This window comes from Notechis scutatus, chromosome 2 (assembly GCF_049901735.1).
Source record: "Notechis scutatus isolate UNSWTSFEM ecotype Mainland chromosome 2, rNotScu1.2, whole genome shotgun sequence".
In the NCBI taxonomy this organism is placed as follows: Eukaryota; Metazoa; Chordata; class Lepidosauria; order Squamata; family Elapidae; genus Notechis; species Notechis scutatus.
Genome location: NC_142010.1, coordinates 6,752,741 through 6,780,393, shown reverse-complemented (window position 1 = coordinate 6,780,393; position 27,653 = coordinate 6,752,741). Strand labels below are relative to the sequence as shown.

Genomic DNA, 27,653 nt, shown 5'->3' with positions numbered 1-27,653 from the left:
GGCCAACTCAACATCACTCACAGCAAAGTGGAGGGGGGTGCAGGAGAGCTGATGCTGCAGAGACAGGGCGATTTCCTACGTAACATTCCAAGCGCCTTCCCCCCTACCTGGTGCATGCTGTCCAAAGGAGGCTAGGGGGAAAAAAAGAAAAGGGACAATGGAAACACCCTGTTTTCTGCCTTCATTGGGCTGCCTGCGCCATGCTCGATCGGGATGGGGAGGTGGGGGGGAAGCAAAAAGCCCACTCGATCCGTACTTACTCACCAGCACGACGGAGAATCTCTCTTCCAGCTTGCCAGTTCAGGCATTGAGAGCTTGAGGAGTAGATTGTGTGCCCTGAACTCCATCTGCTGCTGCTCCAAACCCGGAGCCTGACTACAGCCGACCATCGGCCAATTTTCTTCCAGTGCTCGTGCAAGGAACCCTGGAGGAGCTTAGCGGCAGCATATTGCATGCTTTTCACTTCAGGCAGCCCTGGAAAACACATGACTGGGGCAGAGAAGCGGTCCTCCTTAGCAAGGTCCAAACTTTTGCTGCTGCTCCAAGCCTGGGTTCCCCACAGGAGTATTGGAAGAAGGGGAGTCCAATTATGAGGGTGGCTTTTTCCAAGGCCGGTCATAGAGGGAAATAGTGAATGCACCTTTCCTTCCCGAGGAAAAAGCCTGAGCCCACCAGGCTCTCCTGGCCAGTCTCCTGGAGACCGCGCATGAGGGGATGATTGCAGCATCATGCCCAGCTTTGCGTTGCCCAGAAAGCCCGGCAGGCAAGGCTTCCAGGTCCAACAAAGGGAACGGGGGAGGGACTTCCTCCCTCTATTTTTGGGCAGCAAACCACCTCTGATACATACATACATACATACATACATACATACATACATACATACATACATACATTAGATTCTACCTGGTCAGACCAATTCTATAGATCCGGTTGTTACAATTCTACACAATTTGGAAAACCAGCAAATTGCATCACTGGCTGGCCCCGCCCCACCCCGCCCAGTCACTCCTTACCTGGCATGCGCACCATCCAACTTGCCTGCATTGTGCCTTAGCCTAATTTTGGGTAAGTTGCTATTTTTCCTTCTTTTTTTCCCGACCATCAGCTGTTCCAATTATCAACTGTGCTGAGTGATTTAGATTAGCTAGAAACCAGGAAATCATGGGATTCCTTGTTTTTTAACTAATCTAAATTGCTGTTGTACTTCTTTGCCTTCGCTGAAGCATTGCAGGGAACCTCCAAAGGCTTCCCTGAGGCTCAGTCAGGGGTGGTATTCGGGGGGGGGGGGGAGAGAAGTGGCCTGAGGGCAGAGCTAAACCTTCTTTAGGACTGAAGCTTCTATTTCTCAGTGCAGACTCAGGCAGCAGATTGCAGAAAGGTAGATCTCTGAGTGAATCTGTGATTCTATGAGCAACTCAATCTGCCTGCCTGCTTTGCCTCATTTTGTGTAAAGATTGCTCTTTTTTAGTAAAAAATTCAATATTTACATAAATATTTACAATATTTACATATAAGCCATGCCCAGCCAGTCACGTGACCACCAAGCCATGCCCACAAATTAGGCCATGCCCACAGAACCAGTTGTTAAGAAATTTGAATCCCACCCCCACATACATACATACATATATACACAAACCAAAAAAATGTTAAAAAATTGCTCAATGTGGAGATGAAACATCTAGATTTTTATATATCTTCATTTTTCCCTTCCTATTCTTTATTAATAATGATGGGCTTCACATTTATGTATTTATTTTTAGCATTTTTTTGTATTTGGGTTTTGGGGGGAGTTATGCTGCATTTTTTGGTATTTCTATAAAACCTATAAATATTTATTATTTATGATTTGTTTGCTTGTTTGTTTGAATTTATATGGCCCCACTCTCACTTTCATTGTCTCTGGGTGGCTTGCAAAAACAAAAAACCCAATATACAAACAATAAAAATAATAGCTCTCCCACCTGTCTGATGACAACAATCAATCAGATAAGTTGGTGGGCTCCATCCCACTCTGGGTTCTCCAAGGCCCATTGGCTTAAAACAAGGTCTTCAAGGCCTGGCAAAAGAGTATCAGAGGGAGCCAGTCTAATCCTGTGGGGAACTTGTTCCAAAGAGCCACCACAGAGAAGGTCCTTCTTCTGAATCCCATCAGATCCCACCAGATGAACCATCTTAGGAATGGGGACCTGCAACATTCCCTGCCTGCCCAATCAGGTTTATGTGAAGGAAGAGATGGTCCTTCAGATAATTTGGTCTCAAGCCATGTAGGGATACAACTAATCTCTCTGAAGTCACCCACCTTCCTGAGTGGAGATGGTCCCTTCTGCACAAGGAACACAATGGTAACAGCAAACTGCCTTCATGGGGTCCAGCAGCCTGACAAATCCAGGAAGGCAGCTATCCACGCACCGAGAGCTCGGCAGGGGCTGAAGATAAAGAAAAGGAGCATTCAGTGAAATAGGTGGAGCCGATGTCTCTAGGAAATGTGAGGTAAAACAGAAGGACCAAACCAAACTACTGCCCCAAGTTTTGATTTGCGGAATCGAAACTTGGATGTGATAAAAACATTATTGGCTAAAAATAAGGAAACATGGAGAAAATAAACTGGAAAACCAAGGATGGAAGTGAAAAAGTAGGATTGAGTCTTAATATCTGGAAAACAAAGATAATGACAACTTGTCTCAACTGCAGAAGGCAAGCTGTTCCACTGGTTAATTCTCAGGGGCAGGAAATTTCTCCTTGGTTCCAGGTTGCTTCTCTCCTTGATTAGTTTCCATCCATTGTTTCTTCTTCTGCCCTCTGGTGCTTTAGAAAATAAGTTGACCCACTCCTTCTCTTTGTGGCAGCCCCTCAAGTACTGGAATACTGCTATCATGTCACCCCTAGTCCTTCTTTTCTCTAGACTGGCCATACCCAGTTCCACCAACTGTTCTTCATATGTTTTAGTCTACAGGCCTTTAATCTTACATTTAGGCAAGAAAAACCAAAAGTACACATATAGACTGGGTGAAACCAGACTTAATAGCAATGACTGTGAGAGGGATCTTGGAGTCTTAGTGGACAATCAATAAAATATGAGCCAACAATGTGCACAGCAGCCAAAAAAGGCAATGCAATCCTACGTTGCATTAACAGAGGGATACAGTCAAGATCAAGTGAGGTACTAATACCACTCTATACAGCCTTAGTATACCACACCTAGAGGGCTGCATCCAGTTTTGGTCACCACAATATATAAAAGATGTTGAGACTTTAGAAAGAGTTCAGAGAAGAGGAACCAGGAGGATTAGGGGACTGGAGGCTAAAACATATGAAGAACGGTTACAGGAACTGGGCATGGCTAGTCTAGTGAAGAGAAGGACCAGGGGAGACAAGATAGCAGTGTTCCAATATTTGAGGGGTTGTCACAGAGAGGAAGAGGTCAAGCTATTTTGCAAAACATTGGAATTCATATATTTGATTTCTGTAAAATATAAGTGGAAATAAGTTTTGAGCAGGATTCTTTTACAGAACCTATTCCTTGGTTCTTTGGGTTTTGTTTTCCTTTTTATCATAAAAATGTAGAATGAGGTTAAAGTAGCTCACATTCAGCAAGACATCTCAATATATTTCTTTATGCCAAGTTAAGTAGCAGCATTTAAGAAAGTTTGCTGATGTGAAGAAGCTGGATAGGATTAGCTCTCATCAGGAACTGAATGGAAAAAGGCAAAAGAATACTTCTGTACTCTTCTTGAATCTGTCTGTGAAATCATCTATAGTCAAGAAGGTATTTTTTTCTTGTTCTGTTTTCTTGAGTGGGATGTTGGCTATGATAATGAACATCAATGCAGTTGGTGAAGGACTTAATAGAATTCTTTATTGGCCAAGTGTGATTGGACACACAAGGAATTTGTCGGTGCAAATGCTCTCAGTGTACATAAAAGAAGATACATTCGTCAAGAATCATCAGGTACAACACTTATTTCACTGAAGCCGCCATGTCCTGTCCTGTAGCACCTGATAAATGCTTTGGGGGCAGAAATGTCTCAGTAATCTCCAAAGACCCATGCAGAACATCTCTGGTTCTGCCATGGCTTTAACAAACAAGTCATAAAAGGACCCCTGAATTTCATGGCTGAAGGGCTCCTTTTGGCACACAGTTAAGAGGGTAGGTTGGGGGAAAAAGGACAGATTTCAAACAAAATATACAATACGTCAAATGAAAGAAAATATATTCCCTACCTCATCGACCTGTATGGCCCTTCTGATGGCATCTGGGTCCATTCTGAACTTGAATTTGCCTTCTGAGCATCCTTCTCTTTCCAGACTCCCAACGTTCGTTTTGTAAAGAGACCAATTGGGAAACCTCACCCAGTATGTGATGTCAAAGTCAGCTGCCAGGTCCCCTTTCTCGTCCAAATAGACTCCCTCTATGGAATTATTGTAATACTGCGAGACGTGCAGGAAGGGGTGAAGCTAAAATAAGAAAGAGAAAGAAATGAGTCACTTGAAGAAAATAGAAAAGTGGGATTGGAAGATCTAAACTCTCCTGATTCCACAGCTGTCTTCCCTGTAACCAAGGTTTGGTTGAGGGGCTAAGAACAATTGCCCAGAACAAATCTGAAGAGTGTCCCATCCACCCTGGATCTGGAGCCAACCAATGCTGGTCTGGTATTTGTCTCTCCTCTCGGTCATCTCCCAGTGGCTTGACTTCCCTTCCAGGTCATGGGTGACCCAGAGAAATAGGTTTCAGACACCTGGAAGATGCCCTCAGATGGTTTCAGAATAAAGAATGCAAGGCTGCTTTAGCACCTATGCAGCTGAACAGGACTTACGACCATCTCACTCATGGACTGAGGAGGAAGAAGACATTATGGGAAAAGGCAGAAAGAAGCAGTTGAGAAAAAAGAAGGGCATATTTCTCAGATAGCTTAGTTGCAAAATAGTAGAGAAGGTGTTGGTCCAGGAGATGGGGAAGCTCTTCAAATTTCCAAACTGAAACACTAGACTGCATCTTCTGAGACAGCTTTCAAAAATGGAGACTTATCCAAGTGGGGGTTCTTAAAGGAAAGTCAGAGGTGCTTCTATTAATTTATTGGCAAATTGCAGAAGCTCTGCCAGTTGAAGATAAATCTGAACAACATATAATTCCCCAGCATCATACAATCGGATAAAAAGGAAATTAAATTTAATAATTGGTTTATGCAAAGGCTTCATAAAAGGCCTAAAATTCCAGGATGGGAGACTGGATTCTCTTCTTCAGAAGAATCTTTGTGATGGAAAAGTACCTGCCAAGACTGCAGTCGTTGAACTCCTGATTGGTTTCCATTCTTTGTGGCCCTTTGCTGGGCCTGGAGAGCATAAACTGCGTGTAAAGCATGTGCAACTGTCCAGACGGTGTGGTAAATGTGGTAGCCGTCCATGGACAGAATCCTTCCCCTCTCCTCTTGAGACAGACGCCTCTGTTTTTCTTTCTCTCTACACCTTGTCCAGCCTTTCATGGATGAGACATGCTTTGAATAGGAACATGAATAGATTTCATCCACAGTTTCCTTAGTAAAAGACTCCAGTTGTTGGTCAAAATTTATTTTTTTATCTGTGCGACTAAGAAAAGAAAAGATCCGGTAGCTTTTGTTTCTAAACTTTGTAACTGAGGAAATACGGCAAGTGAGGTCCCAAATAGAAGTTATGATCCAAACTTTCCCTACAACATATCCCTTCATGTCCATCAGGAAATTTAGTGTAGTTGAAAATCCATCCACAAAGGTTTGAACCTCAGCATGGTAAATAAAGATCTTAACTTTTCTATATAAAAGTCCAGCATCCTTCTCCTTAAAATCAAACCTATATTCTGAAATGGTCATTGTAAAAACAACACAAATACCATTCTGGTCAAGCATAGGTGTGAAGAATCTCAGAAATTTCTCTCCATTTTCGGTATCTGCAGCAAGCAGGGCAGTCAATGTCCACTTGAAATACTGGAGGATTTTGATGATCCCTAGATAAGGGTTTGTTTCACTGGGAAAAGTGGAGTAAAAGAAAGGGAAATGCTCTCTGTCCCTCAAAACCAGGGGAGGAAAAGTGGAACGCACCTGAAAAGAAGAATAAATGAGTGACATTTAATTTATATTTTAAAAGTTAAATTAAATTATTAAATCAATTATTTAAATTAAACGCTTAAACAGTATTTATTTTACAATACTAGTTTTGGTCTTATGATAAATTACTTGCTGCTGTAATTTTCATATTGTTTTTTCATGATATTTATACATAACTATTTTTGTTTCTGTGTATCTCTTTGCATGTATATACACAGATATGAATATGAAAAAGAATATGGATTGTTTAATACCTGGTAAATAAAAAACAAAGCAAAATAGGAAACGATTAAATTTAAAATGGAGCAAAAGAAATTAAAAAATAGGCAAAAAATAAGAATCTGTGGGTTTTCTAAATACTTTCCTTTTACATATCTGCCCATCTGCAATATTTGTAATTCACATCTAATTCAGATTCTTCAACCTTCTGCCCCAACTTTTGGTGCAAATCAGGGCGACTGGGAACCTTTCCCCTTTCAAATGGCCGCACAGTCACACCTGTGATCTACCTGAGGGATCTTGTAGAGATTCAGCAAACTTGAGATATGGATGGACATGTCTGGACCGACTCCTTCAAGCACCACCAGAGTGTTTTGCCTCTTTCCACAGCTATAATTTGGAACATCTGCCTCTCCCTTTGATAGCAGATCCAACAAAGCCTCCGAAGTTCGTTTTGTGGTGACACCATTATCATAAATATTGTAGCCCAAGGTGACATTGGGTAAGATTTGGGGATTTTGGTTAATCTCCTCAAAGGCAAAATGGAAGGACAGAGCTTTCCAGAACTCTGTTAAACCTGTTCTAGAAACATAGGTATATTACATTTTCACCCTACATTCCCTCAGAACAACATGTTTACAAGTTTCTCTTTGGATTGTACTAGTAATAAACACTTATCAAAAAAAAACCTTTGGGTCTAATTTCTGAGGTATTTCTTTCTCTGATTTAGAACCCAAATGAGATGTTTTGCAGTCACCAAAATGTCATTTTGTCTCTCTGCAAATATATTCAATCGTTTCCAAGCCTTTACCTGCAGCTGGACAACTTCTGTGGTGAGGAAGAACCAAATAGACCTACATTGGAGCAGTCAGTATTAGACCCTGGGATCTAACAAACCAAAAACAAGTAATCTCAGCATCATCCTCCACCCACCCACCCCATTGCCCAGCTGATGCTTTTCTAACTTAAACAATAAGCCCTGCTACTCAGAAGAGACTCTTACGTCTACCCCACTCTCTTGACTCTCCTATCCTCAATTTCTGACTAGAATAGTAGATTTGGGCACAAGAAGAATAAACCATGTATTTACTGCAGTTTCACCTCGGTGCAGAATCTACATGCAACATGATAAACCTGCAGATAGCACTCAGGCGAAGGCTCTTCTGACTGGGAGGAAATACATTCCTTCATTTGGCTGAAATCTATTTTTCTTGTCTGGACATCTGGAGAAAGTCTAGTCCTGCCAAGAATGTAATAAGGGTTAATGGAGAGGCAGTTTTTGTAAGCAACACCAGAATGTTTCCTTCTTGCCTTTCTTACAGGATTAGGCCAGTAATTTCTTCTGACAACCAGTTCTCCGAACTGCTTAGAATGTTAACAACCGGTTCTAGCGAATATGTGTGAACTGGTAGAATCCCACCCCTGCCTTTCTTCTGTAATAATCTCACAGCACAATCTCACACACACAAGAAATGGATACTTCTATCAGACAGAGGGACTTACAACATCCAATCAACAATGATATCTCTGTCAAAGGAAAAGTATAACACATCATAAGCAATCTCGAAATTAGTGATCCCACTGATGAAATGCTCTCCTTGTCTGTAGTAATTCAGTAGCTTTACTTTCTCCCGTTTCAAATTCAAGGGACATTTCAACCTCAGCACCCCACAAATTATATGGGGCAAAAGCAGAAGAATAACCAGCATAGTTTGCAAGTTGAGTAGAATCATTTCTTCTTATCATATATGTGTAAGAATAACCAAGGACTAATTTTTCTATGATTTCCCTTATTCCAGAGCTAAGCCAACATTTTGTATTTGAAGGAGATGAAATAAATTCTCCCCAGACACATCGTTCAGATCCATTAGTGGCATTAAAACACCCAGACTTTCTGAAATAAGTTATCAAATAATGTTGTTCATAACTCTGTTCTTTACATTGAAGGCATTCATTGGGGAAATAGGCAAGAAGACAAGCAAAATGGGACTAATTATAACAGGAATCATTCCCTCTGCAATGTTCCAAGTTCTGGGTGATCTCATGGGCTAAAACGCAGCTGGAAAACTTGCTGATGCAATTATTACAACTCTCAACTTTTTCATTGATCCATCTCAATAAGAATTAGGACCTCGAAACTTCTCTAAGTTATGCAACAATAGAGTAAGCTTTCTTACACTATATCATTGATCTTTTGTTGTAGTGAGAAAAAAGAACTTCAGAAAATGCCAAGTGGGCCCATGGCAGTAGTATTTTTAGATGTGCTTAAATGGCTGTTACATGGGCATGGATATCTGAACAATGAAAAAGTGGATAAACATCACATGTGTAACAATATGCCATCATTCACCATAGGAACTCCATTTATTGGATCAATTTACCATAGCAGTAGAGAAGACAATACAAATCAATGGTTTATGACAGCCAGATGCCAGCTACCAGCAGACCTGATGGCAGACTCAGGTGATGAGGAGATTGGGGAAGAATTTGGTCCTGTTTTGGAGCCTGGGGAAGGCTCTGATGGATGCTCAGCATTGGACACAGAGATAGAGCCAGGACCACCCAACATTTCAGCCTTCCATCCTTCTGAGGTGGGTAAAATGAGGACTCAAATTGTTGGGGGCAACATGCTGACTCTGTAAACCATTTTGAGAGGGCTGTAAAGCACTATAAAGCACTATATAAGTGCTATTGCTATTTTCCAGCCACTGGTGAAGCAGCTGCCTTTGGAGGCTGAGATGAGTGAGGAGGAAGAACAGCTGGGGCCTGTTGCAGATGCACGTATGTGCAGAGCAGTCAGGAGAGGTGAACAACGAAAGACAGGGAGCCGACTCAGGAACCAAAGCAAACCTGGACACTGAATGGCCCCTCCGTGGCTGGGGAATAAATAGAAGGAAAGGGGAGTGGTTGTCGTAGGAAAGCAACAGTTCATATTTCTGGAGATTTTGCTCATTGTGTTTTGTGCAAGGAAGACTGCTTGCCAGAACTTAATTTGCAGCCTTTCATCTGGGAGCTCACGGCCTTGCAATTATTGTAAGGAACTGATAAGGTCAGCTGCTGCACTTAACTCCTTGCAGGACTCTTGCCTGAACTTTCAGTAGGTGAATGCAATTAATTCACAAGAGGTAAATAAAGAGGGGGTTTTATTTATTTTTTATTTTATTTATTTATTTTATTTTGTCAAGTGATTATAAGATAAAGGTATAAGTATAAACATAGTTAGGAATACATGAAATGGATACGAATAAGAAAAAGAAAGAAACAATAGGACAGAGACGGTAGGCACGTTGGTGCGCTTATGCACACCCCCTACAGACCTCTTAGGAAAGGGGTGAGGTCAATAGTACACAGTCTAAAGTTTTTGGGGTTTGGGGAAGAAACCACAGAGTCAGGTAGAGTATTCCAGACACTGACCACTCTGTTGCTGAAGTCGTATTTCCTGCAATCAAGTTTGGTGCGGTTTACCTTGAGTTTGTATCTATTGTGTGCTCTTGTATTGTTACGGTTGAAGCTGAAGTATTCATTTACAGGTAGGACATTTCAATGTATAATTTTATGTACTATTCTTCAATCAGACCAAAGGTGTCGTAGTTCTAGGTTGTCTAAGTCTATAATTTCAAGTCTGGTGGCATAAGGTATTCTGCAATGAGTAGAGGAGTGGAGGACTCTTCTTGTGAAATATTCCTGGACTTTTTCCACTGTATTAATATCAGATACGTAATGCGGGTTCCAGACTGATGAGCTGTATTCAAGTATTGATCTCGCAAAAGTTTTGTATGCTCTAGTTAGTAGTCTCATATTACCTGAGAAAAAGCTACACAGGATTAGGTTAACAACTCTTAATGCCGTTTTGGCTATGTGGTTACAGTGGGCTCTACCACTTAGATCATTAGATATGAATACTCCAAGGTCCTTGACAGAGTTTGGATCATCAACAAGCACTTGACTATTCAGGTTGTATTTTATTTTCTGATTTTTTTTCCAATATGTAAGACAGAGCATTTATTTGTTGAGATTTGAAGTTGCCATTTGTTTGACCATTCTGATACATAGTCAAGGTCTTTTTGAAGGGTAGCAGTATTGTCGGTGGTGTTGAACAGCTTTATATCATCAGTGAAAAGAACGCAGTTGCTCTTAATATGATCACAGAGGTCATTAATGTAGAGTATGAAGTATGACAAGGTGTCTGTTTCTTGTTTCTGCTAAGGCTGCTTAAACCCAAGCTCTTCCTTTTTCATCAGGGAAAGTATCAAGTGGAGAATGAACCCAGGAAATCCGATGTCACAGCACAGAAAATTCCACCTACATCAAAGACCTACATGCGGTCAGAGAACAACGGCCAATTTCTCACAAAATATTAACTTTGCAGAAATCCTAATTATTATTTCTTTCCTTTCCTATTTTAACTAATTTCTATGTATGTGTGAATATTTGTATATGGGGTAAACTGAAGTTCTGATTCTACTACTCCTTTAATGAAGATTTTATTTTTAACAAATTGGGTGTTACTTAAAATGTAAGTATAAAAGAGACTGGATAAGCTACGAAATTACCATGTTTGATCAAAATGTTTCTATTCAGGAACAGAGATAAGCAAATGGGTCAACTGGTAGTTCTTATCTGTACACATTTAAAATCATATTTCTGTTTTGCTTTTCAGAATAAGCTGCTCCTTTGTATTCAAATTAGGTCGAAAAAGAATAATGTAGCACTTGGGGAAAAAGATGCAGCCCAGCAGTCCAGCACTGGAGACTGAGATGGAGAAGACCTGCACGGCCACCATATATTTGCCCTTGGTGCTCAGGTAGGTGGGCACAAAGGAGATCCAAACACTACAGAAGAACAGCATGCTGAAGGTGATCAGCTTGGCTTCATTGAAGGCTCCAGGCAACCTCCGGGCCAGGAATGCCACCACCAAGCAGACAGCTGCCAGGAAGCCCATGTAGCAAAGTGCAGTGTAAAACATGGTGACTGATCCTTCGTTGCACTGCAGGACAATCTCTCCAGCCTGAGAATGCATATCTGAATCTGGAAAGGGGGGGGAGGTGCCCAACCAGATAGTGCAGATCATAACTTGGACAGCAGAGCAAGAAAGGACAATGGAGTTGCCCAAAGACTTCCCCAACCATCTTCTCACAGTATTTCCTGGCTTGGTGGCTAGGAAGGCCAGCACCACCATGATGGTTTTGGCCAAGAGAGAAGAGACAGCCACTGAGAAAATGATGCTGAAGACTGCTTGTCTCAGAAGGCAGGTGGTTTTCTTTGGTTGGCCAATGAAGAGGAAGGAAGACAGGAAGGAAAGCAGGAGGGAAATGAGGAGCAGGTAGGACAGGTCTCGGTTGTTGGCTTTGACTACTGGAGTTTCCAGGTACTTAACAAAGATGCTGAAAGTAAAGCCAGTGCTGAAAGAGAAAAGTAAGGTGAAAGAAGTAAGGACGATCCCCAGATCTTCCGTGTAGGATAGGAAGGTTTTCACCTTAGGAACACACTGATTTTGGTCCTTGTTGGGGTGCTGGTCCTCTGGACATCTCACACAATGTTTGGCATCTGCAAAGAACGAACACAACTAGTCTTTGAGTGGTTAAAGCCAGGGGTGGGCTTCAAATTTTTTAGCAAGGGGCTCTCTGCCCAAATGACTGGCTGGATGGGCGTGGATGGGTGGGCATGCGGGTGGGTGGGCATGCCATGTGGTCATGTGAGCGGGTGGTCACGTGATGGTCATGGGTGGTCGTGTGATCGAGTGGTCACATGATTGGGTGGGCGTGGATGGGTGGTCATGTGACTGGGTGGGTTTGGCCAACTCAATGTCGCTTCTTTGCCCTAATTACCTAAAAAAAGATATATACCAAACAGTTGTTTATTACTTCATGCATTCCATACTTAAATAAAAGGCTGGGTGAAACCAGGCTTAATAGCAGTAAATGTGAGACGAATCTTGGAGTCTTAGTGGACAACCAGCTAAATATGAGCCAGCAGTGTGCAGAGGCAGCCAAAAAAACTAATGCAATCCTAAATTGCATTAACAGAGAGATACAATCAAGATCAAGTGAGGTACTAATATCACCCTTTGAACTAAAGCCTTAGTAAGACCACACTTAGAGTACTAGTTTTGGTCACCACATTATAAAAAAGATGTTGAGACTCTAGAAAAAGTGCAGAGGAGAGCAATTAGGATACTGGAGACTAAAACAGGTGAAGAGAAGGACCAGGGGAGACATGATAGCAGTCTTCCAATATTTGAGGGGCTGTCACAGAGAGGAAGGGGACGAGCTATTTTCCAAAGCATCTGAAGGCCAGACAAGGAACAATGGGTAGAAACTGAACAAGGAGAGATTCAACCTGGAAATAAGGAGAAACTTTCTGACAGAGAGGAACAGCTTTCAACCAATGGTTGCCTTTGGAAGTTGCGGGAATCTCATCACTTGAGACTTTCAAGAAAAGATTGGACTGCCATTTGTCAGAAATGGTGTAGTGTCTCCTGCTTGGGTGGGGGGTTGGACTAGATGGCCTCCAACGTCTCTTCCAGCTCTGTTAAATCTGTTAAATCTTCCAATCTGTTAAATCTGACAAAAACTGGTAAAGTTGCTCCCTGCCACTACTTCACAAAAATATTTAAAACTAAAAGCCCATTATGGAAGCTTTGCAAGAACAAAAGGCTGGCTCAGTCCTTGATGATGGCCCATTAAAGGTAGGAGGAAGCTCTGCCTCCATGTTAGAATGTTGGAAGTATTTCCAGGTCTGTTCCAGCTGGGAGAAGTCGATGATAAAAGGTTTAGAGACAGCGAGCTATCACAATGCAGATTTTATTGCAGGAAGGCAATACAGTGACAGCAAAGTGACTTCAGCATTCCTGTCTTGCAAGGTGAAGGTCTGGGTTTCTGAGTTGCAATTTTATACGTTTTTTTTTCCACTCTGGGACAAGACAAACTAATGGCAATACAAACTAATGGTTCCTTCTTTGTTTTTGATATCTGAGCTTCCCTTCCTGCCTCAAGAGGTACTTCTTTTGTCCAGTTTCTATTTTGGGAGATAGTCCCATCGGGGCATCCCAGGGAGTTTCAGGTGAGTTACATGGTTCTTATTTTTGGGGAATTAATCCCCTCAGAGGCAGGGAGTTTCTAGTGGCTATGTTATCTGATTTTCTCAATGGGTCTCCCTTGGCAAGCACTGAGTGGATTGTTGATCTAGCTTGCAACACTTTTACGAGGTGTTAAGTGCTCTTGGCTGAACACCCAGAAATTCAATTAAGCCTATTAAGAGCTTTCCCTTGCTGCCTGAGGGAAAGGTAAAAAGTGGATAAAAGGTGTCGGTTTATTATTCTAGTGTGGCTGCTTGTCTTTCTGAGTTTATGGGGGCTTGCTGAGCCATGCAGAGTCTTAACTAAGGGATCACCCAAGCCCCTGCAAGCCCCCAGCAGCCCACCCCTGCTTAAAGCAGTTAGCTTTATCTTGAATTACATTCCGAAAATGTGGAATTGTACAGTTTTGAGAAACTCAGATTACACTCAGCATGGTGAATTACTAAGAGAATGATTTGGACATATTGAAAAACTACTTTTGTTTCACATATTGAGGATTGGATTTATGACCTGTGTCATTTATAAGAAAGGCAATTTTCTCCACCAAGTAAAAACGGATTAAATCTATTTACCATTGACTCAGATTTCACAAAATACTACATCAGAGTAACAGAATAATAGAGTTGGATGGGACCTTGCAGGTTTTCTAGTTCAACCACCTGCTCAGGCAGGAAACCCTATACCTGTGATGGTGAACCTATGCCACGCATGCTGGAAGTGCCACACAGAGCCATCTCTCCAGGCATGCTAGCCAGGGGTGGGATTCTACCAGTTTGCACCTATTCCCTAGAACCAGTTGTTAACATTCTAAGCAGTTCAAAGAACCGGTTGTTAGAAGAAATTACTGGCCTAATCCTGTAAGGAAAGCAGGAAGGAAACATTCTGGTGTTGCTTACAGAAACTGCCTCTCCATTTACCCTTATTACATTCTTGGCAGGACTAGACTTCCTGTCTCTGGAACTTCTCTGGAGTTTTTTTTCCCCTCCTTTGCTGGTACTTTGCTTGTGTGGAGTGACCATTCAAAGTTACAATGGCACTGAAAAAAGTGACTTATGACCATTTTTCACACTTACGACTGTTGCAGCATCCCCACAGTCATGAGAGGCCAGGCGAGGAGAAGTGTGCCTCAATGTGAGTGATATTGAGTTGGCCATGCCCAGCCAATAACATGACCCCCAAGCCATGCCCGCCAACTAAGCCACGCCCACAGAACAGGTTATTTAAAAAATTGAATCCCGCCCCTGACGCTAGCCATCGCCCATTGTTCTTCTGGGTTCCGGCACGTGCATGTGTACTGGCCAGCTGGTCTTCACATGCACGGGAGCACTGGAAACTGGAAAAGCAGCTCCCCGGCGCTCAGGCGCTCTCCAGCCAGCTAGTGTTCGCATGCGCGGGAGTGCCAGAAACTGGAAGACCAGCTTCCCAGCGTGTTAGAAACTGGAAGACCAAGTGATCGACACTCATGCATATGCTGATAAGCTGAGCTTCTGGTTTTTGGCGATCCTGCATGGCAAACAAGGCAGCTGCTCTTTCAGTTTCTGGTGCACGCATGCGCGCACTCCCATTTCAGCACTAAGTGCCGAAAAGATTTGCCACCACTGCCCTATACCATTTCAGACAAATGATTGTCTTTCTTCTTAAAGACTTCCAGTGTTGGAACACCTACAACTTCAAAGCAAACTATTCTACTGGTTGATTTTTCTCACTGTCAGGAAATGTCTCCTTACTTCTGGGTTGCTTTTCTCCTTGATTAATTTCCATGTCTATTGAGATTTCTGCTCTTTACATTGAAATATTCATCTCCTGTTTAATATTTGATCTGCAAATGTCTTTGAAACATTCTAGATAAAACTTTTTCAGATCATAAAACAATTAACCTAATACCGAAAAGCAAATTTACCACTTTCCGATGGAGATTAATTGAAGCAAAATTGCTAACCGAAGGAGCTGTGAAAGTTTTTAAAACAAAATTAAGTGATTTTTTTTTTTTTTTTGCATGAATTTGGATTTGGGATGCCAGCAAAGCTGTCATGAGAGGTTATTTTATTCAATATAATCAGAAGTGGAAAAGGAAATTCAAAGAAAAAATCCAGGAAAATGAGAATTTACAGAAAGCACCCACCGATTATAGTATTTGGCACCAAATTAAAATTTTACATCCGGAAATATCCCTATTAGACAGTGAAACTGTTCAGAAATCCTTTTGTGATTTTTATTCACATCTCTCTTTTAGAAGCCTTGATTTGAGTCATTAAAAAGGATGAGAAAATCATAGGTTTTTAAATTCAAATAGATTTATAAACTAAGAGTTTTTAAAGATGAACCAATTTTGACTTTACAGGAACCTCAGGCTGTAGAGTTTGCTTAATGAAAAAATTAAAAGACGTTGGATTTAAAATAAACAAGCAAAAAATGAAGATGTTTGTTCAATAAAACAATCCTCAAGGTAAAAAAAATACGACTGGTTTCAGTATTGACAAGAAGGTTAAGTATTTCAAGGTGACACTGACTAATATGAATTGTGTACTGTTTCAGAAGAATTATGTTAAGATGTAGAATGATGTAAAAAAAGGATTTGCTGTGGGATAAACTTCAAATGTCATTGTTGGGCAGAATCTCAATGAATGTATTACCTAGGACAGGGTGGGCAAACTACGGCCCGTGGGCCACATCCGGCCCGTTGGTCTTTTTAATCCAGCCCGCCGAAGATTGGTACAGAATTAAGGTTTGATGTGAATGATTGAATGATTGCATTCATTTGATTTTGACTTGTAATGACAGGCATTTTGACACCAGGTGGCGGACCGTCTGTCAAATTTTAAAAGTCAATGAGGCCCCCGAGCCAAAAAGTTTGCCCACCCCTGACCTAGGATGTTATTTTTATTCCAGACACTACCCATAGTCACTATAAATGTATCAATTAAACAATGACAAAAAGATATCTTCAGACATCAGACATATCTTTTACAGCAGAATAACAGAATAACTAAGTTGGAAGGGACCCTGGAGGTCATATAATCTCATTTCCTATTCAAGCAGGAGACCCTATACCATTTTGGACACATGACTGCCCAATCCCTTCTTTAAAACCTCCAGTGATGGAATACCCAAAACTTATTGAGGCAATTCCATTCCATTGATTAATTGTTCTCACAATGAAATATTATGTTTCCCTGAAAATGAGACCCTGCCTTATTTTTTTTGCCACCAAAAAAGCCACCAGGTTGGATTTCCGGTTTGTAGCGCTTTGGGGCAGGTAGGAATCCGCGATCGTGCGCAGTTTCTGCCTGCGCTCGCCGCTGGAGTGCCCCGAGCCACCCGGCTTCGGGGCTAAGCCACCCCATAGAGGTTGGTGAAGACAGGGGAGATCTGGCAGGGTCGAGAGGAATCGCACCTCTCCCCCAAGCTGGCTAAACTCCCTTTTCCGAAGGCGGTAAGAGCGGCGGTCAGAAATGGCTGCCTCAAGGAAGCACTCAGCCGGAAAAGAAAGTGCAGGAGGAAGTTAAGAAGTGAAAGTTTTTGGCTGACTGGGACAAAAGCAACAACTAAGGTACCCTGGAATTTAAATTTTGTAAAAGATACATCGCTCCCTAAGAAGACTGGGAAGCGGCAAATGAAAGTTAAAAGGGAAAGTTTTTTTTTTCACTCTCCTTTCTTACGTTGATAGCGAACATGAAAAATCGGAAAAACCCGCTTTGGCATTAAGAGGTATTTAAACTGGATAATTAAATGTCAAGGGGACAATAAGGATTTCTGAACATTAAAAAAAAAAATCTTCTTGCTGTAAGTGGGAAGGGAGAGGAAAAGAATAAAAATAAGATTTGGAAGGAGGAGACTCCCTGGAATTTACAAGAATCTGATTAAATTCTAACAAGACTTCTAAAAGATACATCTTAACTGGAACTTTGTAACTAAATAGCCCCAGGAGAGAAAGTTAAAAAAGAAGGAAGTGATAAAAGAAACAGTTTGTGTGTATTTGGATTGCTTGGTGACTTTGGGACTCTTGGAAATTATATCTAAATGATTAAAAACACTTGGGTGGTTGTTTGAAAAAAAAAATTTTTTTACAATGGCATCGCTTGTGGATGAATTGAAAATGGAATTCAGGGGACTTCCGGTTTGTCGGCTTCGCGGCGGCAGGGATTTGCGAGCTGCGCGATCCCTGCCGCGCTAGCCGTTTTGGGGCTCCGACCCAGCTGGGTGCGGAGCTAGGCTCCCTGCAGGGGCAGCTGAAGGTAGGGGATCCGGAGAAGGGTTTGGGGTGCTGCAGACTCCCTCCTGGCCGGCAGAACTCCCTTTTCCCAGGACGGTGCAGCGGCGGTCTGCAATGGCCGCCACAAAGAAGCTGGCAGCCGGGTAAGAATGTGCAGGAGGAAGTGGAGAAAGTGATTGAGAGGAGAAAGTTTTTCTTGGCTCCTAGGACTCTAAGACATATCTAATAAAATTCCTGAAAAGTATGACTTTCTGAATAATACCTTCCAGAAGAGGAAAAAAGCGGCTGTTTGAAGGTGCTGAAAGGATAGCTTTCCCTCTTTTCCTACGGAATAAATAACTGGATATTAAGAAACCTATTTCTTTTAGGTGAAAATTGGTTTTAAGCGATGAGTGGGAAGAGAGAGGATTAAAAAGAAAACATTTGTATGCTAAGACTTTGTTGGAGCAGATGCCTTAAGGATTTGAAGACTAGAATATATTGCAATAAGATTTTAAACAGATTTGGACTTTCTTTCTCTTGGATTGATATTACCCCAGAAGGAGAAAGTGAGAACTCTGCCTTGGTTTGGACTGACTGATAACTTTGGGACTGTTTTATTTTTTATTTTCTTTTGAATATTCTGGTTGTTGTAAGAAGAAAGAAGGGGAAAAGAAAAGAAAAGATTTATAATGGCTCTTTCTGTTGAGGAACTAAGAAAAGAATATGAACAAGCAAAAAAATGGTAAAGATGGTGTGGAAGAAGCTTTCCTTTTCTTAGAAATGGCGCTTATTAATTATCAACAAACATTACAACAGATGAAGACAGCAGAGGAACAAGAAAGAAAGAAAGAAAGAAAGGAGCCATTTTTAATGAATCTCAGAACTTGATCCAGAAAGAAGGAAGAGAGAAAGAAAAGAAAAGAAGAGAAAAGAAGAAAATTAAAGGACTTAAGGACTTAAGATCTAAAAACATTTAAGAAAGGGAAAAATAAGGTGCAAAACCAATATGATGATAGTAAATAAAAGGAAAAGGAATACAACAGAGAAGGGAAGCTGGCAAGGCAGAGGCTAGAAGAAGGGGGTAGAAAGGTTGGTTGGGAGAAGAAAGAAAGGAAAAGGTGGAGAAAAGCTACAATGTTTTGAAATTAAATGAAAAAAAGAAATTTTTTTGGATAATGGATAAAGTATAATTTTTTTTTTTAAAAAAGATTTTGCAAGGTACATAAGATGAGATGGTAGTATTGTAATGATTTAAGAGTTGATAAGAGATTAAAATGTTAAAATGTTTAAAAATGATTGGCTTTAAAACTTAATAATAGGGGAGGTTTAGAATATTGTTTTAATTAAAGAGTTTAATAAGACTATGGTATTGATGTTATTATAAAATTTTTATTATAGTATCTTTTTAATATTTGGATTTATTGTCTAATTATGTACTTAATTATGTTGGATGTATTAGTTAGATAGAATGTACCAAGCAAAATCGGATTGGGTATTAGATATTATTTTAAAGATTAATTTGATTATTAGGGGAGATAGAAAGGCATCATACTCTGATTAATGATTTCAGGAGAAACTTATTTTCTTTTTTTTTTATAAGGAATGAGACAAAGGGATGATAAAAAATGGACAAAAGATATAAATATAATGATTCAAATTAAGATGATTAATTAAGATAGAAGTAAGAAGTGTGAAATATGTGGGGAAGTTAATATAGAAGGCTTAGAATGGTAAATAAAATAAGTAATGATATGTAAGATGAGCATGAATATAATTGAAGTCCATGAAGAGAGATACCTGGGTCCAAGTTACTTTCCAAAAAGATTTTTTTATGTTTTGTGTGTTGTGTGTATATGTCTTTTTGGGGGAGAATTAGTTAAAAATTGTAGAAATATAGATTGAGAATAATGGTAACTAAGTCAGAAAGAAACAGATGAAATAATAATAATGATATTGAATAAGAGTAAAGAGAAGTAAAGAGAAATTGAATAAGAGGTTTTGGTATGTTGTATGGAAATGGTTTAAAACAGAATTATAATTTATCTGACTTGTTAAATTGACAATGAAAAAAGGTTTAAACATGTAATGAATAATGACAATTTGTGTGTTTTAAAAATTAATAAAACTTGTTTTAAAAAAAAAAAGAAAAGAAAAAAGAAAATGGAATTCAAAAACTTTAAAGAAGAGGAACAAGAAGGGAAGGGCTCTTTTGGCTCTGTTTTTCACTTCTTAGAAATGGCGATTTGTACCTATGAGAAACTGACTGCGCAACAAGAAGGTTGGGACAAAGAAGAAGCCATCTTTGATGAACAAGTAACTTCAATTAGGGAAGAAGGGGGAAAGGGGGGAAAGAGAATGGAGCCTTTAAGACCCCAAAAAACAATCAAAAAAGGGAAAAATAAGGTGCAAAGTGGATATAAGGCTAGAAAGCAACAGAAAAAAGGAACACAGAAGAGGGAAATGGAGGTGGAGAGACAAGGGGGTAAAAAGGGCAGAGAGAAAAAACAAGGGAGGAAGGAAGGGAAGAGAAGCTACAAAGGTGTGAAACAAGATGTAAAGAAACAGGATTTATTTAGAGATAATGGGTAAAAATCTAATTGAAAAGGTGATTCTGCAGAGGTACATAAGATTGTATTGTTATATTTGTATTAGAAATTATGTTAGAAGATTGGAAATAACATAAGACTAAAAAGTGGGATAAAATACTCAGTGTAACTCAGTGAAACTTTTATGAACAAAATAAATGAAATGAAATAAATGAGAGAATTGAATTAGGAAGGAATTGGAACACCTCAATGATATAATGTTTTAAAATAAGCAACTATGGAAAGTTTATATGTGTTCCCACAGAAGTATGATACTTATATGAAAAGTAATGTGTAAAATGTTTAAGATTTAAATGAATATTAATATTAACAATAGAGTTGAATTGACATGGATTTGTGGTTTTAATTATATTATATATTTACAATTTTTACTCTTTTTAAAATATAGTGTGTAATTTTAGAATGTACTAAGCAGAATCCAAATGGAAGTTATGTATTATATTAAGTGTTATAAATTTAGGGGAAAGATCTAAAGGCGTCATACTCCAATCAGTGATTACAGGAGAAATTTTGTTTAATGAGAAAAGATAATAGACAGCTGGAAACAGGACAGACAAAGAATATAAGTATAATGATCTGAACTGAGATGAAATAAATAAAATTAAGAAATTTAAAAGAGGGGAGAAGCTATATAGAAAATGTAGAATGGTAACAAGATATGGAATGGTATATAAAATGAACATGAATTTGAATTTGAATTTGAAGAGATGTAACCTGGGATCAAGCTGCTTTCAAAAAAGATGTTTTATGTTTTTATGTTTTATGTGTTGTTTGTTTATGTTGTTTTTTTTTTAAAAAAAAAATCAATAAAAAATTTTCAAAAAAAAAAAGCCACCAGGTCTTATTTTCAGATGATGTCATCCACTGACTAATCTCACTTGTGCTTTGTCACCCCCGGCCTGCTTTTCGCTGTCAGAGGCCTTCAGGAACTTCTTCTTCTGAGGCTAGCAAGGCTTTCCTAAAGGCCTCTGCAGCTAATAACAGAGCTCCAGATAGATCTGGGACTCTGTTATCAGCTACAGAGGCCTTTAGAAATGCCTTGCCAGCCTTGCTGGCTGCAGAAGAAATGGGCCGGCAAGGCAGGTGTCGTGGTGTGCAAAGCCTGGCTACAACTGTCCAAAGGTAAATAGTAAGGCAGCTCCACACACTCACACACCCCATCCCTATCCTAGCTTAATTTTTACCCGTGCACTCTGGAGTGTGCAGGATCTTAATTAGGGCTTGTGTTGGGGGTAGGTTTTATATTGGGCACATGTGTAAAAATCAAGCTAGAACTTACTTTCAGGGCAGGTCATATTTTCAGGGAAACAGGGTATGAACAGGGAATTGAACTAGAAGACCTCAAAAGCCCTTCCGACTCTATTATTCTGCATTCTGTACTCCCTTGCTTGCTAATTGTGGAAAAATAAAAATGTGAGATAAGCTCAGAACTAATCAAAGAGGTAGAAATATTTATAGATATTAAAAAATAAGATGTGGACATTTTTCTCTGGAGTCACCTACCTTCTTCAGTGGAGATGGTCCCTTCTGCACAAGGAACACAACTGTAACAGCAAGCTGGCTTCAAGGGATCCAGCAGCCTGACAAATCCAGGCCGGCAACTGTCCACACACCGAGAAGTTGGCAGGGGCTAAAGTTAGAAGAAAAAGAGCATTCACTGAAATAGGTGGAGCTGATGTCCTTAGAAAAGGAGACCTAAAATGGAAGTACTTTATTAATTTATTAGATTCTTTTTGTTAGTTTTTATTGTTTTTTATTTTAAATATGGTTTTACATTCTGTAAGCTGCCTCAAGTCACCATGGGCAAATAGGCGGCAGTATAAATTCAATAAATAAATAAATAAATAAATTCAATAAATTCAATAAATAAATAAACCTGCTTGCCCAATTTGTTGAGTCTAAACTTGCAGAACCAATGAGACACAAGAGAAAATGGACAAATTAATTTCTGTGACTGTCTTGTGGGCATCATCTGACAAAGGATGTAGTGAAGCCCCGTGGCACACACTTTGGGGGCAGGAATGTCTCAAGGGCCAGCAAAGAGCCATGCTGAATGTCTCTGGGTCTGCCATTTCCTACAACAAACATAAGCCCAAATGGATCCCCGAATTCCATGCCTGTTTTCCCCAAGGTGTTAAGGAAAACAAACTAAACAGAATGTACAGCGAAGTCAGATAGGAAGACAGGTAAATGTGTGAGATAAGTTTTCTAGTTAACACGCAGTAAAAATACAGATACGCTTGTGCTATCAAAAATATAGTTTATTCCATTTAAGAATTATAGCATAGTAAATTGTAACGGTCCATTAGTCATATATCAATTTCAGTCAAGTCTTGTCGGGATACTCTATTTGCAAAGTCCGTGTTGAATAGCCAATGTCAGTTCACTTACAATAAATCAGTCCAATCTTTATCTTCTCTCCGTTGAGAAAAATCAACACTCCTTTTTCTCTCCCGTTCCAGCAAGAACGCAGTCATCAATCCATCCAGTAATTAGGGATCAGTAAGCCAGAGAGAGAGAGCTGCAATTGCCTCGCTTCTTATATAGTGCTTTTACAACCACACCCTTAATTACATTCTTGCTGTTAAAGTTACATACACTTTAACTAACAAACCATGATACCATATTTATTATTTTTACCCAAACCAGTTAGGGTAAACAATGTTATCCCTAACAGGGTCCTTGTGATACACAGTTGGGAGGTTCGGTTGGGAAAATGCCACAGATTTTAAACAAGACAATCAATATGTGGAACTGAAAGAAATTATCTTCCCCACCTCATCGACCTGCACAGCCCTTCTGATGGCATTCTGGTCCATTCTGAATTTGAATGTGTCTTCTGAGCATCCTTCTCTTTCCAGAATCCCGACGTTCATTTTGTAAATAGACCAATTGGGAAACCTCACCCAGTACATGATGTCGAAGTCAGCTGCCAGGTTCCCTTTCTCGTCCAAATAGACTCCCTCTATGGAATTATTGTAATGCTGAGCGATACTCAGGAAAGGGTGAAGCTAAAAAAGCCAACTGAAATGAGTTAATGGCAGAGAACAGGAACAAGATTCTAAATTCTCCCAAATTTACAGATGACCTTCCTGTAATTCAGGAATTTAGTCAAAGGGCTAAGGACAGGGACAATTCTCCAGAGCTGAGCTGAAGATCTTCTGATTCATTCTTGATTTGGAATAAAACAATGCTAGTCTGGTATTTGTCTCTCCTCTCAGTCATTTCCCAATAACTTGACTTCCCTTCAGGCAAGTCATGGATGACCCAGCCTAATAGATTTCAGACATGTGGAAACTGCCATCAGATGGTTTCAGAATGAAGATGGCAAGGCTACTTTAACACCAATATAGCTGAACATGGCTTAAAACTTTCCCACTTGTAGACTGAGGATTCAATGAAAAGAACGTCATGGGAACAGGAGAAAAAAATATTATTAAGTCATATTCCTGTGGTAGTTTAGCTGCAAATTCAGAACTAGAAGAGAAACCATTGGACCCAGAGGTGGGAAAGCCAACTACTTGTTCCACTACCAGCAATGGACTGGTGCGTGACTGCACCAGTCCCTCCCTCCCAACCCAAAGTGATGTAGTTTTAATGTTATGTATAATTCAAGGGGGTAAAAAGGAAAATGAAAAGAAACTGCTATATTCAACAAATCAAAGTCTCTCAAAATTTCCAGATAATCTATTCAGATACCTGGCAACAGGTCAAGTGATAAAATGGTTATTTCAGCCACTAGGCTGCAATTTTCTGAGATAGGGCACAAAAGGAAGGTTTATCAAAATGGGGCTCATTAAAGGATATGATTGTACCTCCTCATTTCATTTATATTATTATATTTATATTTACGTTAGTCAGAAACTACACAAATTCTTGTATTGATTTATTTGCTAGCTATAGAAGCTCTGCCAGGTGAACATGACTATGAACACCATATAATTATCTTCCTCATGAAATCAGGTAAAAACCAAGTTAAACATAATTATTTATTTAAGGGAAATCTCCATAATTAAGACATAGGAGAGAGGATTCTCCTGTTCAGGAAAAATCTTTGTGATGGAAAAGCAAAGTACCTGCCAAGGCTGCAGTCGTTGAACTCTTGATCTGTTTCCATTCTTTGTGGCCCTTCTCTGGGACTGGAGAGAATAGGCTGCATGTAAAGCATGTGCAACTGTCCGGATGGTGTTGTAAATGTGGTAGCCATCCAGGGACAGAATCCTTTCCCTCAACTCTTGAGACATTGGCCTCCATTTTTCTTTCTCTGTGCACCTTTCCCAGCCTTTCACGGACAGGGCATGCTTTGAATAGGAACACAAATATACTTGACCTACAAATCTCTCAGTAAAAGACTCAAGTTGTGCAAGATGATCACAATTTATTTTTTTATTTGTGCGACTAAGTAAAGAAAAGATCCTATAGCTTTTGTTCTTGAACTTTGGAATCAATGACATCCGGAAGGTGAGGTCCCAGATAGATGTTATGATCCAAACTTTATCTTCAATATATCCCCCCTTCCTCATCAGGAAATGTAATACACCTGAAAATCCTTTTGTAAAACTTGTAACCTCAGCATGATAAATTAAGATGTTGACTTGATTCCATTTGTTGAAAAGCCCAACTTCTTTATCCTTATGATGGAACATGACATTATTTGACACAGTTTCTGTGAAAACAATGCAAATACCATTCTGGTCAAGTATGGGTGTGAAGAGTCTTAGAAATTTCTCTCCATTTTCGGTATCTGCAGCAATGAGTCCAATCAATGTCCACTTGAAATATTGGAGGATTTTGATGATTGCTAGATACTCATTTGTTTCTGTGGGAAAAGTTGAGTAAAAAAAAGGGAAATGTTTTTTGTCCCTCAAAACCAGGGAAGGGAAATTGTAACGGACCTGAAATGAAGGCAAAATGTTAACATTTTCTCTCAGTTAAGAACCAAAATATTGGTTGCCAAGATTCTGAATAAAACTACTAGTCCTGATATGTGTCAGGCAAGATACTCCTTTGGTCTTTTTAGCTGCCAGATTGATTGATTGGTTGGTTGATGACCATATTTATAGTGTGTGTGTGTGTATCTATGTGTACTTAAAGTATCCATAAATGTTGGTGTAAAACTAGGTCAACTTCTAACATATGATTAAATCTAGCCAGTTAGAACATTTATTGCTCTGTCTTCTCAGTGGTAGTACAATTCATTATTTCTATACAATACTATTTATGTAATAAAACTACATTCTATGCCAGGAGTGTCAAATTCAAGGTCCATGGTCCATCCTGTGAGGTGCTTAGATCTGGCACCGGAAACAACAAAGGACTGGCCCACGGTGCCTCTGCCAGTGAAAACAGAGCTTGGGAGGACCACATGTTGGCCCTTTTGAGCTCTGTTTTTGCTGGCAGAGGGCTGCAGGAAGCCATCGCAGCCAAAAACAGATCTTTAACCTTCTGCCCCAACTTTTGGTGCAAATCAGGGCGACTGGGAACCTTTCCCCTTTCAAATGGCCATGCAGTCACACCTGTGATCTACCTGTGGGATCTTGTAGGGATTCAACAAATTTGAGATATCGATGGACATGTCTGCATCAGCTCCTTCAAGGACCACCAGTGTGTTTTTCCTCTTTCCACAGCTATAATTTGGAACATCTGCCTCTCCCTTTGAAAGCAGGTCCAGCAAAGCCTTTGCAGTCCCTTTTCTGCTGGAACCGCTTTCGTGGATAGCGTAACCCAGAGTGACGTTGGGTAAGATTTGGGGATTATGGTTAATCTCCTTAAGGGCAAAAAGGAAGGACAAGACTTTCCAATGTTCTGAGTTGTCCATTCTGAAAATACAGTTACATCACAGTTTCATTCTGCATTCCATCAGAAAAATATATTTAAAAGATTCTCCTTTGATTGTAAGGATAATAATAAATACTTATCAAAAAAAAAAAAAAAACTTCTGGGTCTTGTTTTCAAGGGTATTGCTTTACAAATGTCATTTTCTCTCCCTACAAGTATATCTAATTGTTTCCAGGCAACATAATACCTTTACCAGAGGGGAAGACCTACCTAGGAGCAATCACTGTTTCAGGAAACTTGATCCTAAGACCTTTGGAGTCTGGCAACCAAGAACAAGGAGACTCAAAGTCATTCTTCTCCTCACCCTTTCCCAGCAGTAAATTGGCTAATCTAATCCCCCACCTTGCCCAGTAGTACATTTGCTAAAAACCTAGAAAGCTTCTATTAAACAGCCTTGCCCCTCAGAATAGATGCTTACATCTACCACTGCTTTCTTTCCCAACTTGTATTTGTGTTTCTTTCCAAACTGAGGAGCATCACACTCAGTGTTGAATTATACAGTAAAATTGCTTCTAGTTCATTTTGGAGTAACCCAACCTCTGAAACCCTTTTAGTGGAAGAGCACATTAGAGGCAACAAGAATGGAAGGCACTTATATATCCTCCCTTCTATCTAAATGATGATAAATCAATCTTTTAGTGCATTCCAACCCTCAGTACAGAACCTACATATGAAATATGATAAATCTGTGGAAGGCACTCAGGATAAAGTGCCTCATTTTCTTCTGAGGAAGTAATCCTTTCATTTAGCTGAAGTCTACTTTTCTAGCCTGGACTTCTGGAGGATCAAAGGGAATCTGATAAGGGGACAGAGTCCCCAATTAAGGAATACATGTAGCATTTTAATCTTAGGAATATTCTTCCCCAAAATCAAGGAAGCAACACAATTACTGTACTGTGAAAACATTCAGTAAAAGGTTTTTAATACTTGCATGAAGGGTAAATACAGAACTTTGGGAAGTACAAAAAGGATTTCCAACCGTTCTTTAACCATGAATTAATTAAAATGGAGACACGTGGAACATTTTGTGTGGTTTCTTCCCAGGTTTCTTGCCACCTGGTCTAAGTTACCCTTTATGAGATGAGTTACCAATGGACTCCCCTCATACAACTTGGTTGTTTGTATCTGACCTTTCTTCCATGACAATCTTGCTGCACAATCTCTCACACACAAGAAATAGAGAGGCTGTGCCTCTGGGTAAGACATAGGAACTTACAAAATAGGATTAGCTATGGGAGCCGAGTCAAACAGGAAGAAACCATCATAAATTTTGTAGACAGAAGCAACACCGCTGATGAGAATGTCTCCTGGTCCGTAGAAATTTGGTGGCTTTATTTTATCTGGTTTCAAATTCAAGAGACATTTCAGCTTCAGTGCCCCGTAAATCATGTAGGGCAAGAGCAGAAGAATAATTTGCAAGACCATAGTTGGAGTCATTTGAGTCATTTGTTCTTATCCAACCTGCTGAGCAGTATATGGCTTATAAGGCATTAAACCACCCAGACTTTCTGGCACAAGTTATACTGTTCCTAAATTTGTTGTTTATACTGAAGGCAATCATTGGGGAAAAGGTCTGGAGAATCAGGAATAAGACAACCAAGGTGTGACTAATTATAATAAGAAACATCACCTCTGCAATA

At 39.9% G+C, this 27,653-nt stretch overlaps 1 protein-coding gene across 4 annotated transcripts in view; it reads right to left on the bottom strand.

Moving 5' to 3' along the window:
- The window catches only part of LOC113426583 (vomeronasal type-2 receptor 26-like), a 28,948-nt gene extending 2,821 nt beyond the window's left edge, over window positions 1-26,127 (bottom strand). The window contains exons 1-7 of one of the 4 annotated variants that reach the window (XM_087954303.1): window positions 25,703-26,127; window positions 24,252-25,070; window positions 22,953-23,186; window positions 21,679-21,805; window positions 5,268-6,071; window positions 4,222-4,455; window positions 2,300-2,426 (exon numbers count right to left, since the gene is read on the bottom strand). In XM_087954303.1, coding sequence (XP_087810429.1) covers window positions 2,300-2,426; window positions 4,222-4,455; window positions 5,268-5,879 — 973 coding nt within the window. In that variant the 5' untranslated portion in view covers window positions 5,880-6,071; window positions 21,679-21,805; window positions 22,953-23,186; window positions 24,252-25,070; window positions 25,703-26,127. Of the gene's footprint in view, window positions 1-2,299; window positions 2,427-4,221; window positions 4,456-5,267; window positions 6,072-9,924; window positions 11,844-21,678; window positions 21,806-22,952; window positions 23,187-24,251; window positions 25,071-25,702 lie in introns of those variants that run through there. The other 3 variants (XM_087954304.1, XM_087954302.1, XM_087954305.1) reach the window with 3 other exon arrangements.
- Window positions 26,128-27,653: the final 1,526 nt, after the last annotated feature.